Source organism: Hippopotamus amphibius, chromosome 17, assembly GCF_030028045.1.
Source record: "Hippopotamus amphibius kiboko isolate mHipAmp2 chromosome 17, mHipAmp2.hap2, whole genome shotgun sequence".
Classification (NCBI taxonomy): domain Eukaryota; kingdom Metazoa; phylum Chordata; class Mammalia; order Artiodactyla; family Hippopotamidae; genus Hippopotamus; species Hippopotamus amphibius.
This window is the reverse complement of record NC_080202.1, coordinates 7942979-7957516: the sequence shown is the minus strand read 5'-3', so window position 1 is coordinate 7957516 and position 14538 is coordinate 7942979. Positions and strand designations below refer to the sequence as shown.

At 46.2% G+C, this 14538-nt stretch overlaps 1 protein-coding gene across 3 annotated transcripts in view; it reads right to left on the bottom strand.

The window, feature by feature from the left end:
* MYH10 (myosin heavy chain 10) overlaps positions 1-14538 on the bottom strand; it is a 131231-nt gene that overhangs the window by 40420 nt on the left and 76273 nt on the right. For 2 of the 3 annotated variants that reach the window (XM_057717272.1, XM_057717273.1), the window contains exons 11-15: positions 12201-12319; positions 11431-11583; positions 8211-8384; positions 5651-5824; positions 5050-5164 (exon numbers count right to left, since the gene is read on the bottom strand). In XM_057717272.1, coding sequence (XP_057573255.1) covers positions 5050-5164; positions 5651-5824; positions 8211-8384; positions 11431-11583; positions 12201-12319 — 735 coding nt within the window. Of the gene's footprint in view, positions 1-732; positions 796-5049; positions 5165-5650; positions 5825-8210; positions 8385-11430; positions 11584-12200; positions 12320-14538 lie in introns of all 3 variants that reach the window. The other variant, XM_057717271.1, reaches the window with a different exon arrangement.

Sequence of the window (14538 nt, the reverse complement as noted above, 5' to 3'; positions counted from 1 at the left end):
CTGATTTTACAGGTTAGGCTGTATTTTAAACAGGGCTAAGAATTCAAACCATAAGGCCCAAATATGTGAAGTTCAATTTCAGGTTCAAGGCACAGGTTCTAAGGCTCCACTCTTCGTATCAACGTGCACGTATCAAGCCTTGTAGATAGTTTCATGGTTTTCAGTTCAAAAGAAAAAGCCAAGTAGCCACATAGGCACATAAATTCCAAAGAAAAGGCATAATGATGAGAGCAACATACGTGAGATAATTATGTAATTATTTGTTTACAAAATGTTAATGACTTGAAAAAAAAAAAAAAAAAAAAAAACCTGAACCTTCTCCTTGGAGTTCCTTAGAGTTGAAAATTTAAAGGAAACTCAAAGACAAAGGAGATATTATTCGGCAGATCAATTCCTAACGATTCCCTTAGAGGACTGTGTATCAAACGGCACTACTGGAAAAGGTCGTGACAGACCTTTTGCTATGCGGTGCTTACGGGCTACGCATAAAAGAAGAAGCGATGTGTAGGCAGTAGCGATTGGATCGTTTATGCGCTCACACAGTTGCCTTGAAGGATAATAAAACTGAGCATGAAATGAAGGTTCATGCAGGTCTATGAGCAAAACAAAAACAAAAACCCGGACACCAGCCCCCCGCCCTCCCCGGCCACCCTGCCAGGCCCCCCCCCGCAAGTTCTTCCTCTGGGCTGAGACCCCTTGTGTTTGAAAGACCTACAGGCTTTATCCATTCACCTGGTGGCTCATGAAGACCAGAAACACTGTCATAGAAAGAAGCTCTCTGAATATTCTGAATCTCTAAGGCAGAGAAACAGCAAAAACAGGAGGACAAAAGGGCAAATACACAAACACTTCAGTTAGTGTGAAAGACATTTGACATCACAAGTCAACTTTGCAATCGGGCTACAAAAGTGGCTCGTCCAGGGCAGACCCCATGCAAACATTACTGTTTAGAGAATTTGCACATCTGGATAAAGTTCTTTATAAAATAAATTTATAAGACCGGATCATTTCCAACTCCAGGTGTGAGCATCATATCATATCAATGTCAAATGGTTACCCCCATGTAAATGCAAGATGAAATTTAAGAGTAATAAGGTACTATTTGCATTGTCTTTCATAAAATTATCTTGCAATTAGCACATCTGAACAAGTAAGTTAGATTACTCTGGAAAAAGTAAATATTAGTGGCAGTTACTGTCAAAAAGTCACACTGCTGTGTAATTTCACTTCCAATCCAGATTTTGGAAATATAATTTACTTCACATACAAATCATGACTAGGTAACTACCATTAAGGTAAATAAAATTCTACTGTAGCAAGCTCTATTGTATAAAATGGTAAAGTAACTTCAAATCATAACTAAGATGACACTTATTGATCATACCGCTGCTGATGAAAATATCATAGGAGGCACATTTACATGAAAATGTAATTTCTAGGTCTTTTTTCCCCTGTGTGTTAGCCCCAAGAAGTGGCAAGAAATTGTGTGCAGCTGGTAGAGAGAGCCCAAAACATCTTTTAGCAAAAAGCAGGGCACTATCAATCTCTAGGGCAGGGCTGCCACCAATAAATCTTATTTCTCCTGGTTTGGCCTGGAGAAAACTCTAACACAAAGTTTATTTGAACATGAAATGTTTTATGCTCAAGGCATTGCACCTTCACAGGCAAACTATATTCATACATCATGTACTCATACATTCACGGTCAACTGCTGATTTTCTGCCTTTGCACTGATGTGACTGTAAAAAGAGAAAAATAATCACGGTTTTCCAGGACTATTTTCTTTTCCTAGAGAAGCAGCTCCCCTTCTCCCAGGACATCTCTACGTCCGGAGTGAGCATGCTGAGTTCTCCACCCTACGGCCCTCTTCAAACTCCTGTGCCTGAAACTGACCTCACGCATGAAACACATGGTCCTCCAAATAGGACAAGCCTGGCACTGGGCTCTGCCTGCCCCGCCCCCAACGGTGGGGCACCTCTGAGAGCCTGTCGCTCAGATTAAACCCAGTAGCTGTCCACCTGAGCTGACGGATGGCAGGACTTCCTGCTAAGAGCAGAGATATCAGGAGAGCGAACATGCGGGGTGACACCGGAGGGGATGCCAGGTCACACCATGGGGAGGATTCCACTCAGCCTATCTGGACAGAAGTGGCCACACGTGCTTCCAAGCTGCCCACGTGGCGAAAGGCAAGGGCCCCGCCATCCATGCGGCCCGAGCCTCAGGCCAGGCCAGGAGGACCCTGCAGGCCGCACGCCTCTCCTCTCAGAGTTTCTGCCATCAACTGAGTGACTGTAGTTAGTCCATGAAAAGCACAAGAAGGCAGGTAAGGGCTCTCCAGACAGGGTCCTCCCTGCACCTGTGACACGGGATGTGCATCAGATCGCCGCTGCACCTGCAGCCCCCACCTCCACCCCGCCCGCCAGGTCTCACGTTCCTGAAACTCCTGAGCACCGCTGCCAAAGGCCCTCCCGTACCTGGACGGCGAGGCGTGGCGTTAAAGGAGGTGGCGGAGGAAGCCGGGGCAGAGGCTCCTGGGTCCCGTCCCCCCTCTGTGTGCACCCTGAGTTTCCAGCTTGAGGGAAGCCCTGGGCGGGCCCACACCCGTTATGGTTCCAGAACCCACCTCGCTGCTGACCGCGTGGGCAGTGCAGGGTCACAGGAAGGGGTCAGGGGCTCAACAGGTCTTTCCCACAATATTGTTTTTAGTTAAGAAGTGAAAAAAGGAGAGTCAAAAGCGGTTCACAATGTGAGAACCAGTATGGAAGCCCAGGACCTGCTGTCATGGTTCCCCAAACACCTGCTTCTCTCAGCATTCAAAACAAAGAGAGAAAGTCCGTTTCTGAGACTTTAATGGTGAAACGCTGGTTTCCTCTGTTCCTCTTCTCCTCGCTGCTCTTCCATGCCCACTGCTTCTGTCCTCAGTCACCCTGCACTGAACTCCCGCTTCCGGGGTCTTCACCCTGACCCACCGACAAGCCACTGCCCGCCGTACTTCTTCAAGTTCACACTGTGTTTCGGCCTGGCCTGCAAACCTACCGATGCCGTTTAGTCAACGAAGTTAAATCCACCCGAGGGCGGCCACCCGACGGGTCCCTCCGTCGCCGGCCTCATCTCCTGCTCACTCTCCTCCTGCCCCAGCCTGGCGCTCAAGCTCCAACGGGACGCCTGCTCTAGGAGGGGTTTTCACTCCTTCTACTGCCCCCCCCACCCCCGCCCAACGTCACTTCCAAAACTGCCAGCCACCCCTCGATGAGTGAGTCTGCAGAAGCCTACACACCCTGAACGGTTAGGGCCTGGTCAGGACGTGGGTGGGGGAGACCACCTGGCCCTTAGCATGCGCCTGGGAAATGCTGGCTTTGTTTTTGCAACAAATGATTATTTTCCAAGGACAAGGAAAACTGCCTCCTCCCGCAGGACATCTAACCTTAGCAGCCCAGGAACACGGCAGGCCCCCCCGCCGCTGTTCACGCGGCATTCATCTCAGGCTCTGCGACACTGAGTAGCCTGTCCACACGTCTCACTTCCTGTGCTCTGAGATCTGAGCGGAGCCAGGAGGGGCGGGCATGGTGACCGCCGGGGCAGCACACGGATGGGCTCCTGACCGAACGCAACATTTCTCACGGGCAGCGGTACTCCTTCCTCCTCTTTTTGGGACGTTTCTCGTGCACGTTTCCCACTGACCTGTGCTGGTCTTGCCAGCCCTTTGGGCCTGGTGGCCGGCAGAGCTCAGGGTCCCTTCTTCCACGCTAGATCCCTTTCTCAGACCCACTCTCTTCACTTCCCAGCGCGGGGCCGAGAGCCCTCAGCCGCGTGGGCACGGCAGGTGCTGCCTCAGGGCGCTCTTCTCCCCTCGGTCCTCACGCAGCGCCCTCAGCTGACCGGGTCGCCGCCAGCGACGGTGTGCACACAGCCGCCAGGGGCAGACCTCCATCCAGCTGGACGGGGACCAAAAGCTTCTGTGTTCCTTGCAGGAAACCTACCCTCCTCTCCCAACCCCTCCCTGTATGCGGGCTCACGCACACACCTCTCCCCAGGACACGTGTGTTCGCATCTGGTGTGCCCACCCCCGCCGGCTCCCTCGCACTTGTCAGAGCCGATGGAGGTGACCTTGGCTAGGCCGTCTTCGGTATGGTCACCACCCCCTGCCCACTTTCTCTGTGGTCATTCTTCTCTGTCTCTTTCCTTTTGCCCGACTGCCCTCAGCCTTCTGATCCGCTTTCTGGGTTTCCTTCTCTCTACCTGAGAAGACAGCTAGATGGCAAGATCTTGAGGTGCTAGAGAAAAGCAGAAGTGAGGCAGGTAACGGACAAGCCTGGACTCAGGGTCAAAGCCTAGGCCGGGGCAGATCCAGAGCTAAGGTCCTGCCTGACCCGAGGCCAAGCCAAGCCAGGGGGACAGCCAGGAGGAGACGTGCAGAGGGAGCTAAGCTCCAGAAGCTGCTGGCCCCACCATGCACACGCACACACAGCCGTTTTGTTCTGCTGGTGCCAGCAAGACCTCCAGTCTACGAGACCATCACCTCCAGTCTACAAGACCATCCCCGAAGCCTTCCCCTGAGGTTCACATACACAAAAGAACTCTGAGGACTGACAGAAATGAAAACAACTGCTCCCTAAGCAGATGGTCTGAGCCTCCTCACCAGCCACTGTGCGTGTGTGTGGGGGGCGGGGCACTGGCGGAGGATGCGGCTCAGCTGACCAGGCCACAACACACAGAAGATACACACGGCTTCTTGGGTTTTGCATTTCATCACCCCCAGGCTACAACTGGCATTGGGACCAGGATGGCCTGAGACCAAAGTGTAGGTCTTTATGGCCCTGCTACTAGAATGTTCCCACAGCACCTGACCTCTAAGAAGGCAGATGGTCTTGTTACCCAAGTTTTCTTAAAGCGGGTGAATTCCGATACAACGGCAGCCCTGCTCTAGGGAACACAAAGAGCTTTAAAGTAAAACAATACATACACACCTAGATATAAACGAACTGTATATAAGCCTTAATTGTAAAAGATTCTGGCCAAGCTTGATTACAAGCGCAAGCACACTCTCACCGTCCTTCCAGAGCTCCGCCACGAATCTGTCGGAGGACTGGTGCAGGAGGGTGGCCACGTTGTCGTTCAGGGGGTCCATGTTCTTCATCAGCCACTCATCCGCCTTGTAGTCCACCTGCCGGGCCAGAGCCGGGCGCGGCGAGAGGGGAAAGACAAAGACAAGAAACGTTTTCAGCCTTAACCAAAAACGTCCGCGGAAGCCCCGCCCAGGTGGAGGACGGCAACCTCGCGCTGAGCCCACGATTCCTGGAGCACCGCCCTGTTCCCTCCCCACCCACCAATCAGAAGGAAGTCACACACCCTGCAGCCCTCACCCCAAATTTTGCCTGTAAAAACCTCTCCCCCAAACTGCTGGGGGGGTGGCTCGGGGGGGGTTTACTCACCAGCCACGCGTGCTCCTTGCCTGGCCCCGTAACAAACCTCTCTGCTCCCCCCGCCCACCCCAGAAGTTCATAGAACAACCCAAAAACTGCGCTGTCTGGAGGGCCACGCACTTGCCGCATTTATACTATATTTAAGGGTTTACAAACGTATATCCGCACATTTGTGACGACCTTCATCAAATGCAGCGAAACTCTGAATGGAGTTCTTTCACTCTTACCTTCCCTGCATAATGAATAATGCAAAAATCAGCTTTGTCTTTCAGTTGACGAGGTTTCTGAAACTTGGAGTGGGACCCTTGCTCTTGAACTAGTTTTTCAACAAAGGTCTTATCTGTGGCTTTAGGGAACCAGCACTCTTCATCCAAAAGGGCCAGCACGCCGGGAGGGTTAGCCTGATGACAGAGGCAAGGAGAATTGACACGTTTTGCACATCACTGTGCACACAAGGATGCTTTCCCCATTGGGTTTGGCAGTTTAACTTCCAAAACCATCAGAGCTTCATGAAGATCTATGGAAATCAAACTGCTAGGATAGCAGGTAACGGCAAACTGTAACATGATGCAAACGCGGAGATCTCAAACTGCTCCAGAAGTATGGGTAAGAAGATGGATGAGTACTGTATTTCACGAACTTATCAAAAACTAATTCCAAGCAGATAACTCCCGAAAAGCAGCACATAGAAGACACCAGAAAGGAACTGCAAGGTGTAGGAACCGAATCTTTACATTCGACGACTAGCTGGATAAATTATCTATAAATCCTCAACTAGCTGGGATGCTTCAGACATTTTACATCCTAGCCAATTTAAGGTTTCTGTTTAAGTGATGATTAAATAAAAATGAGCATTCCACACTTGGTGAAATATTTAAAACTACTGTTAAGTAGAATATATGGAAGGTGATGAAATAATTTATCAATTACTTGGTAGGAAGTTTCTTTCTGGGATGATGAAAATGCGGTGGAATCAGACAGTGGTAATGGTTGTGCGATCTGTGAACATGCTAAAACTCACTCAATTACATACTTTAAAAGGGTGACTTTTAGGATAGTGGGGAAAAAAAAGAGCTCAGAGGTCGAAAAATCAATGGAATGACCTTCTTTTTTGGAGGAAAGTGGGGTACATGTGAAAACTAAATGAAATATTTAAACAGTGCCGGCCTATTTTATAGTGCTTTGGAGACGCTGCCATACTGCAAGGATGGCAAGTTTCTGGCACAAGACTGAACATCCAATTCTAGGGCAAAATATGAAATCAGCCTTTGGAATAAATCTCTAGGATCAGCTTTCCTCAACTCATAAGGCCTTTACATTTACTGGAGAAGAGCGGGCTCTGCACAAATATTGCTTTAAAAGTAACAGGAGGTTCTAGTTAAACATGAATGAAACAATGTACCAATGTGGTCAGAGGAAGGCAGAGGTTAAGAGAACACCAGCAGGTAGAAGCAGCTGAGAGAATCCTCTCCTCCAAAAGCCCACCACTGAGACCCTTAACTCCCTGGCTGTCTAGGTTGTGGCTCCTCTACCTAAAAGGATTTGCAGGGTTCAGAGCTGATAAAAGAACCCTATAATCAAAGGCAACTTTGCTTAGGTGATCCTAGAGAAGAGAGGGTCCAGGGTGGCATTTAACCCAATTTACCCCACTCATCTGACAACTTTGAGAAACGAAGTTCTGGATTAAGATAAGTGAAGCACCCATCTTTCTGCCACAATTTTTACATTTTTAATCTCTTCCAATGAAAATATTTCTAAATTCTGAAAGAGGAGCCCAAATATAATTTAATCTTCTCTAAAGGACCCTGCGACAGCATGATTCAGAAGAGCCGTAATTGTGTCTCCTTTTTTTTTTTTTTTTTTCCCTACTTCATCTTTCAATGTTGAGATCTCTGTTGTCACTTTTCCTTTTAATTGAGGATTTCTAAAGAGCTGTAAGTTTGGGAGACCATGGTGTGTCTCATGGTCAGAGTATTGTAAGAAGCCAGGCGGGGGCTGGGTTCGCGACAGACGAGGAAAGACGCCCGGGGCAGGCAGATGCCCCTACACAGTCGTTTTTAGGTATTTTCCTTCTGGAAAATCTGTCCTCACTCTCCATTTTGAAAGGACCCTCAATGGAATCATAATCCCCTATCATTCTATATGCTACAGGTAAATTTCCTATGATTATAAACTTTTACAAGATTTTGAAAAATCTTATAAAAAAGCAACTTTGGGGCTTCCTAGGTGGCGCAGTGGTTAAGAATCCGCCTGCCAATGCAGGGGACACAGGTTCGTTCCCTGTGCCAGGAAGATCCCACATGCCACGGAGCAACTAAGCCCGTGTGCCAAAAAAAAAAAAAAAAAAAAAAGCAACTTTGTACTTATGAGGATAAGCTTTAGTTATCCCCTAAGAATGGATTTGCACAACCAACTAGACGTGGGGCCCCTTTTTCCCCTTGGACCTGTGCCCAGTGGAGACCCAGTAGAGCCTTGACACGTGCCGAGGGTTGGAGTGAAGGTACCTGCAGCGGGCTGGGGGCGGGGAGGAGGACCACGGCGGCCAGCACACGGCGAGGACAGGACACGGTCACGAGAAAGGACAGCTCAAGAAGGGTCTTACTGGTGTGCTGCTCACTTTTCAAATGGGTATTTCAAATGGGCATCACTTTCCTAGGAAATTTAGCCTAGAAAATGATCTCAACGCTGATGAGACAGGATCATTCCCAGCTCAGTTTATGGCAAGAAACAACTCCAGGCCCTGCGTGGGCAGGGGCCGCGCGCCAGACGGCGGGGAGATGGTCTTACGGGCCTCTCGATGAGGTCGATGCACGGCTGCAGGTCCAGCCCGAAGTCGATGAAGTTCCACTCGATGCCCTCGCGCTGGTACTCCTCCTGCTCCAGGATGAACATGGTGTGGTTGAAGAGCTGCTGCAGCTTCTCGTTGGTGTAGTTGATGCACAGCTGCTCGAAGGAGTTCAGCTGCAGGTGCCAGCAGAGCCGTGTTCCAAACGCGGGAGGGAGGGGAGGGGAGGGGAAGCAGGGTTCATCAGTCAGCTAGTTGTCCGAAAGGTCACGAAGAGCTACTAACCAGGTCCCGACTACCCTCCTGAGCCCACTGAATGACAGTGACTAAACTGAGGGGAGTCTCTCAATCTCCATCAAATACTCACGCACGCGCGCTCACACACACACAGAGCCACAGCACGTGACTTCTAAGCTGAAATGAGAAAATGATAAACTCAGTGTGCTGAGTTGCTACAAATAAAACCGTTTTTATTAGTGAATGGTTAATGAAGAGACATGAATAAATGAGAAAGAAAGTGAGAAAAAGAGGAGAAACAAAGGGACTGGGAAGGCCGGAGGCCGAGGAGCTCAGCGCATCTCTGTGAACTTTGAGGGTCTACAGGACAGGTGGGCCGCTGTCCCCTCTGCTCCTTCCTCAGCACTGGCTCCAGAGTGAGTTAAGGAAAACCATGTAAAAAATAATCTTTTCATCCGTCACAGGCATTTCTGTTTCCCTCTCCGTCAACTCTGCCATTTTTCTCGTGTGCTGCTGTGGATGGATGAAGTGACAGGGACAATTTGCTTACAGCAATCACCGTATGTGAGAAGTACTCAGCCTTTTTTGTGCCTCCATGCTGTCCACACAAGTGCCGTGGGCCCGTAAACAACCTCTTTCATTATGAAAAGTGACCTTCAATTAGGGAAGGTTTAATCAAGCTCCAAGGAATAGATTTATCGTCTGAAAAAGCCATTCCAATCTTCCCCGGGAGGTGTTACACTCAGGGTTTTAGAATGAGGTCACACTAGGAGGGCGGGGCCGCTTCTGCCCTGCTCAGCACTGTACTTCTAGTGGCCCACGTCAACACGTGCAGAGCGCCTGATGGTGCTTGGTTATGTTTACGTGAATGCATTTTGCTCTGCCTTAAGGTCACGAGATCTCAGCGTTCTATTTAGCCTGAGCTGCTACATGTGATGGTATTTTCCTTTAGTGTATTTCTACTTGTCTTCCATATTCGAGCTACCAACTATATTTTAAAACAATCAATTTTTAAAATTGTTATAAAATTAAAAATATACAGAGTGTTGCACTCAGAAGTCTCACTCCAAACACCCACTTGTTCTCCTATACTCAACCACTGTCACCTATTTCTTTTGATCCTTCCAGGAATAGTCCATGCACTCCTAAACGTGTGTTAAAAAAGTTAACAATGTATCTTGGAGCCTGTAATATAAAGCCACCTCATTCTTTATAATGAGCTCATAGTTCTCTACTACATGGATATATATCATAATTAAGCAAACCAATTTCCGATAGGGAACATAAATCTCCTAACGGTGGCCATTTAGGCTTCTTCCATTCTCTTCCCATGACAAATAACGCTCACTAAACAATCCTGCAATTTTAGTATCTAAAACACCTTTCTACTGTCTGTGTATATTCAAGTCAAAACCATACTTCTGAAGTTCTACAGCTTTATAATGTTTCATATCTTTTAATATCCTCTTCATTTTTTAGTATCTATATTTTTATTAATTTATTTTTCAAATTAGTTTTAGAAGCAGGTTGCCTACTCTTTCTCTACCCCTTAAAATTCCTCTTAGTAGGTTTTAAACAAGTATGTTCACTTTAAAGATAAATTTGGGTAAGAGTTACACCTTTACGATGCTGAATTTTCTCATCCAAGAACGAGGTATGTTTTTACATTTCAAGTCTTTCATTTTTCACAGCAGCACTGTAAAGCTGTCTTCAACTAAGTGTTGCCCAACTCTTAGATTTATTCTTAGGTATTTCATTTCTTTCTTTCTTTCTTTTTTTATTAATTTTATTTATTTATTATTTTTGGGGGGGTACACCAAGTTCAATCATCTGTTTTTATACACATATCCCCGTATTCCCTCCCTCCCCTGACTCCCCCCCACCCTCCCTCGAGTCCCCTCATTTCTTTCATGTCATCTCTTGCAGCTGCAAGTGGGGGTCTTTTCTTTCATTATACCTTCTGATTGTTTATACATAGGAAGGCAACGAACATGCAATTTGCACACAGCCACCTTTCATGAAATCAGTACATGTTAAATCAATATATGTTAAAGCAATCTCTTATAGTGGCAGTGGCAGTTTGTGGAACAAACTGATTATACCAGTAACAGCTCAGATTTTATGAGGACAGACTTATAATCCAAAGGGGTTCATTTTAAGACAAGACAATTCAATACTCAACTGGACGAAGTAGCACATTGATTCCAAGAAGTATCTAATTTAGTATTTGTGCCTTGCTATATAATCAGTCTATCAAAGGAGACAGAAGTTATATATTTTTAGGAGTCCAAAATTTTATCAGTGTTTTAGCAAAACCACAACAGGTATGTGACTACAAACCTTTGATGGTTGATGGTGTTTGGAGACATTTAGTCAAATTAATAATGAAATATATTGAAATCCATCAAGTCCTGTGGCTGTATCTTCATTCAGAACAGAGACCGTTATCTTTCCTCATTTCTTGATCTCACAAGGCTGCTCGTGACTCCTGCCCAAACCACTGTCATCTGGCCGCCAGGTGACGGCAACGCCATCCTCCAGTCTCCCCGCTTCTGCTTTTGCATCTCACACTCCATGCCTCCAGCTCCTCTGCCCCTTTGTAAGCTATGTCTAGTCCCACTGGCCTTCTAGTAGTTTCTAACATCTGACAAATTCTCTCCCACACAGGACCACTGGACCGACTCTCATTACACTGGGGCGTCCTCCCGAGGCCGGGGGTTTCTCGTGCTGCAGACACACCTTCCACAGTGGGTCTCCCCAGTTCCTTCTATCGCACCCCCCCCACTTCATTACTCAAAATTCTGGGAATTTAGTGATTTTTTGGGTTACTTAATGTTTGACTCTCTGCTAGAATGGCAGGGACTGTACCTATTTATCTACCATGATACCCCTGGTACCTGGCAATGTAGCTGGTACAAAGGGAGCCTTAAGTGCTATCTGTTAAAAGAATGAACAGAAGGAAGAGCAGGAGGGAGAGTGACGTACCTCAAAAATCTCAAATCCAGCGATGTCCAGGATTCCGATGAAAGACGCCCCTTGCCGTTTGGTCCTGTCCAGAGCTTTATTGATGCGGTGAACCAACCAGCGGAAGAGCCGCTCATAGGTAGCTTTTGCCAATGCTTCTACTGCAAAATCTGCCTGTAATTAGACAACATCAGCCTTTTATTCTGGAAATGATCTCAACAAAACACTAACAGCTGTTCGATGGAGGGAGTTTAATGATCTACAGTGCCCTCCAAACCCTAAAAGAGCAGATACTGCTTAATCCTGTCTGAATTTTACACATCAACAGAGGGTATCAGTCCAATTAAATGTGAACTGGAGATAATCAGGACAGGAGATGGGTGAAGAGACCTAGTAAAAATGAACTCCCCCCTCTGCCCCTGTGGTCCTGTGCAGCGCATCTGCCCAGAATCCACCATCAAACAGTGAATCCCACTCCTACATTCTTGGCGCTGTCCCCCCACTCCCTCTCGCTGGGCGGGATCGGGAGGTACACGGCTTTGTCCTCCTGGGCGATTCATCTACCTGGAGGAAACTCAAGGTGATATTTCAAATTTCCTTTTCTTTTTCTTTTTTTTTTTTTTTACAAGTCACCTCTAAAAATTTTCTGAGCGAAAATACTCAATTAGTACCAAGAAATATCCATATAACAGATCTTTTATTGATTCAGTTTGTTACATGCCCACTGGAAGGTCTAACGACCATGGTTCTCGCTCAAACAAATGTGTGATAACAACTGATGCCAAACTTACCTGTTCTTTGGTCTGGGCTTTCTGCACGTAGTCTCGGCCGACCTTGATCCGGGGGGTGAGAATAGCCCGAGTGAACTCCATCACATTCATGCCAAGAAGATGGCACAGTTTCTGTGCAACTAGAGGGTAAAAGGTCTCCTAAATACGAGGCTTCTACTTACGATCTAGTTACAATATAGTCAATAAACATTTGAAACACCTTAGTAACTCTCAAATTGTATTAGGACGTTAAACGTTAAGTCTTAAGGTTAGACAAGTTTTAGGTCTGATGAAAACTACCTTCATTCTTTCAGATTAACAATACTCACCTTTAGGCTGTAAGAGGTGATTAGTCAGCAATGACTTACTTGGGTAGTTTACTGCAAGTTACTAAGTCTTAGAAGCCACGGATAACACGCAGAATAGAAAAACGGTGGTTACAACAGTTTAAATCATCATGTTACCAAGATGACTTGTCATGCCCACACAGTGGTCCTAGTGATATTTTAGTAGGCAAGAAACCTAAAGGTTTTAAAAGTAATTATTTGATGACGTGGCTCACATGAAATGCGGCTAATTCTGTTCCTGCTGAATCTCACCGGCATTAGGGCACCCAGACCCCAGCAGAAGTTCACTAAATCATTAAGGTTCAACAAGGGCTCCAATTATTATAGTAAATGTTTGATAAGTGTTAACATAATAAAATCCTATAAGGGTAAGCACATTTTGAATCATGGTAGAGGCATAACCAAGTTCTTTCTCAAAGATGCACTGCCTCGTACCCCCCCCGACCCAGGTGAACTGTTGGGACCCGAGCAGCACCCCTGGGTGGCAGGGCAGGTCGTGCCTCAGAGAGCACTTCCTTCGGTTAGTGACTTTTATCAACTGCCCTCCTCAACCCCTACGTCCTGGCTCCTTTCAGTTAATGTACACACGTATGCTGTGTGTATGTACTGGATGGGAAGTTGAAGAATCAAAGAAGGAGAAAAAGCAAATTGCCTACACTCTCTTGCTTTGTATCACAATAAACATCATTTTAGCAGCTAAAATATATACTTTATAGTGTGGTTACAGCTTGGTTTACTTTCCTCTAAAAGGAAAACAAGTTCCCTTATAAATCGCATCACATTTTCTACTTCCAAGCCTTATTATCCTCTTATCTGCCATTTATGCTTTTTTTTAAAAGGCCATCATCAACCTAAAAGGTAATAATTTGCCGACCTCTCTCTGAACGCCCAGCTCCAAGGAGGAGCGCGTGCATGTTCCAGCATCACCGGAAATGGAAGCACTCATCCCGACTGCACCCTGCGGTCATTGAACACGTGCCTCCAGCCTCCGTCCTCCTGCAGATGGGTGGTTAGACCTTGCAGTCTGTTTTGGTTTTCACTTTTGTTTTTGAAGCAGCAGTAATGACCCTAATTTCCCAATTCTCGCTTGGTCTGTTTGTTTTTTCAGATTTTATCTAGTTTTCAAACTGCCTTATATCCAAAAGCCCAATAACTAAAATGTGCTCTTCCTTTTGGTTCGTTATTATGTTTTTGATAAATTTCTGTGACTAAATGTATTTTTCTCTTTCAAATCTGTGGTGCTTCTGGGACTACAGGTAACAGCTATTTGCTATTTTTACCTTATTCATCTTGTGGGGGGTGGGGAGGGTGTGGATGAGGAAGGATGGGCTGTAGAGGGGTTGATATGTTAATAATTTTACTTTTAGTACTATAGATGATAGCGGATTTTTAAAAACGCCATTTTGGTACCAACATGTAAAAACGCCATGGAAAATTAATGTATAATAACATATTAATAACCTGATGAAATAAGCCAGTCACAAAAGACAAATACTGAATGATTCCACTTCTACGAGGTACCTAGACTAGTCAAATTCATAGAAACAAAGTAGAAGGCTGGTTGCTGGGGGAAGGGGAAATGGGGAGCTGTTTGTTTTAGAGTTCAAGTTTGCAAGATGAAATTCTAGAGACTGACTGCATGATAATGTGAATATACATTACTGAACTGTACACTTAAAATGGTTTAAATGATACATTTTGTTATGTGTATTTTTACTACAATTAAAAATTTAAAAAATATTGATAACCTGAAAAACTCTGGTAAGAGAAAGTAGAAATATCACCAACACTAAAAGAAATCCAAGGGTATATGCCCACTTCAAGCCCTTATTTTTTGATCCTGAGTATCAGACTGAAATATTTACAAATGAAAGAGCTGGGATCTGCTTCAAAATAACCCAGAAAAGGGGAAGTAGAGGTGGTATGAACAAAACACGACAGGCCCTGAGCTGGGGATCGTCTGCGCCAGGTGACGAGAACGTGGGAGGAGTTCCCTGCACTCTTCTCTCCCC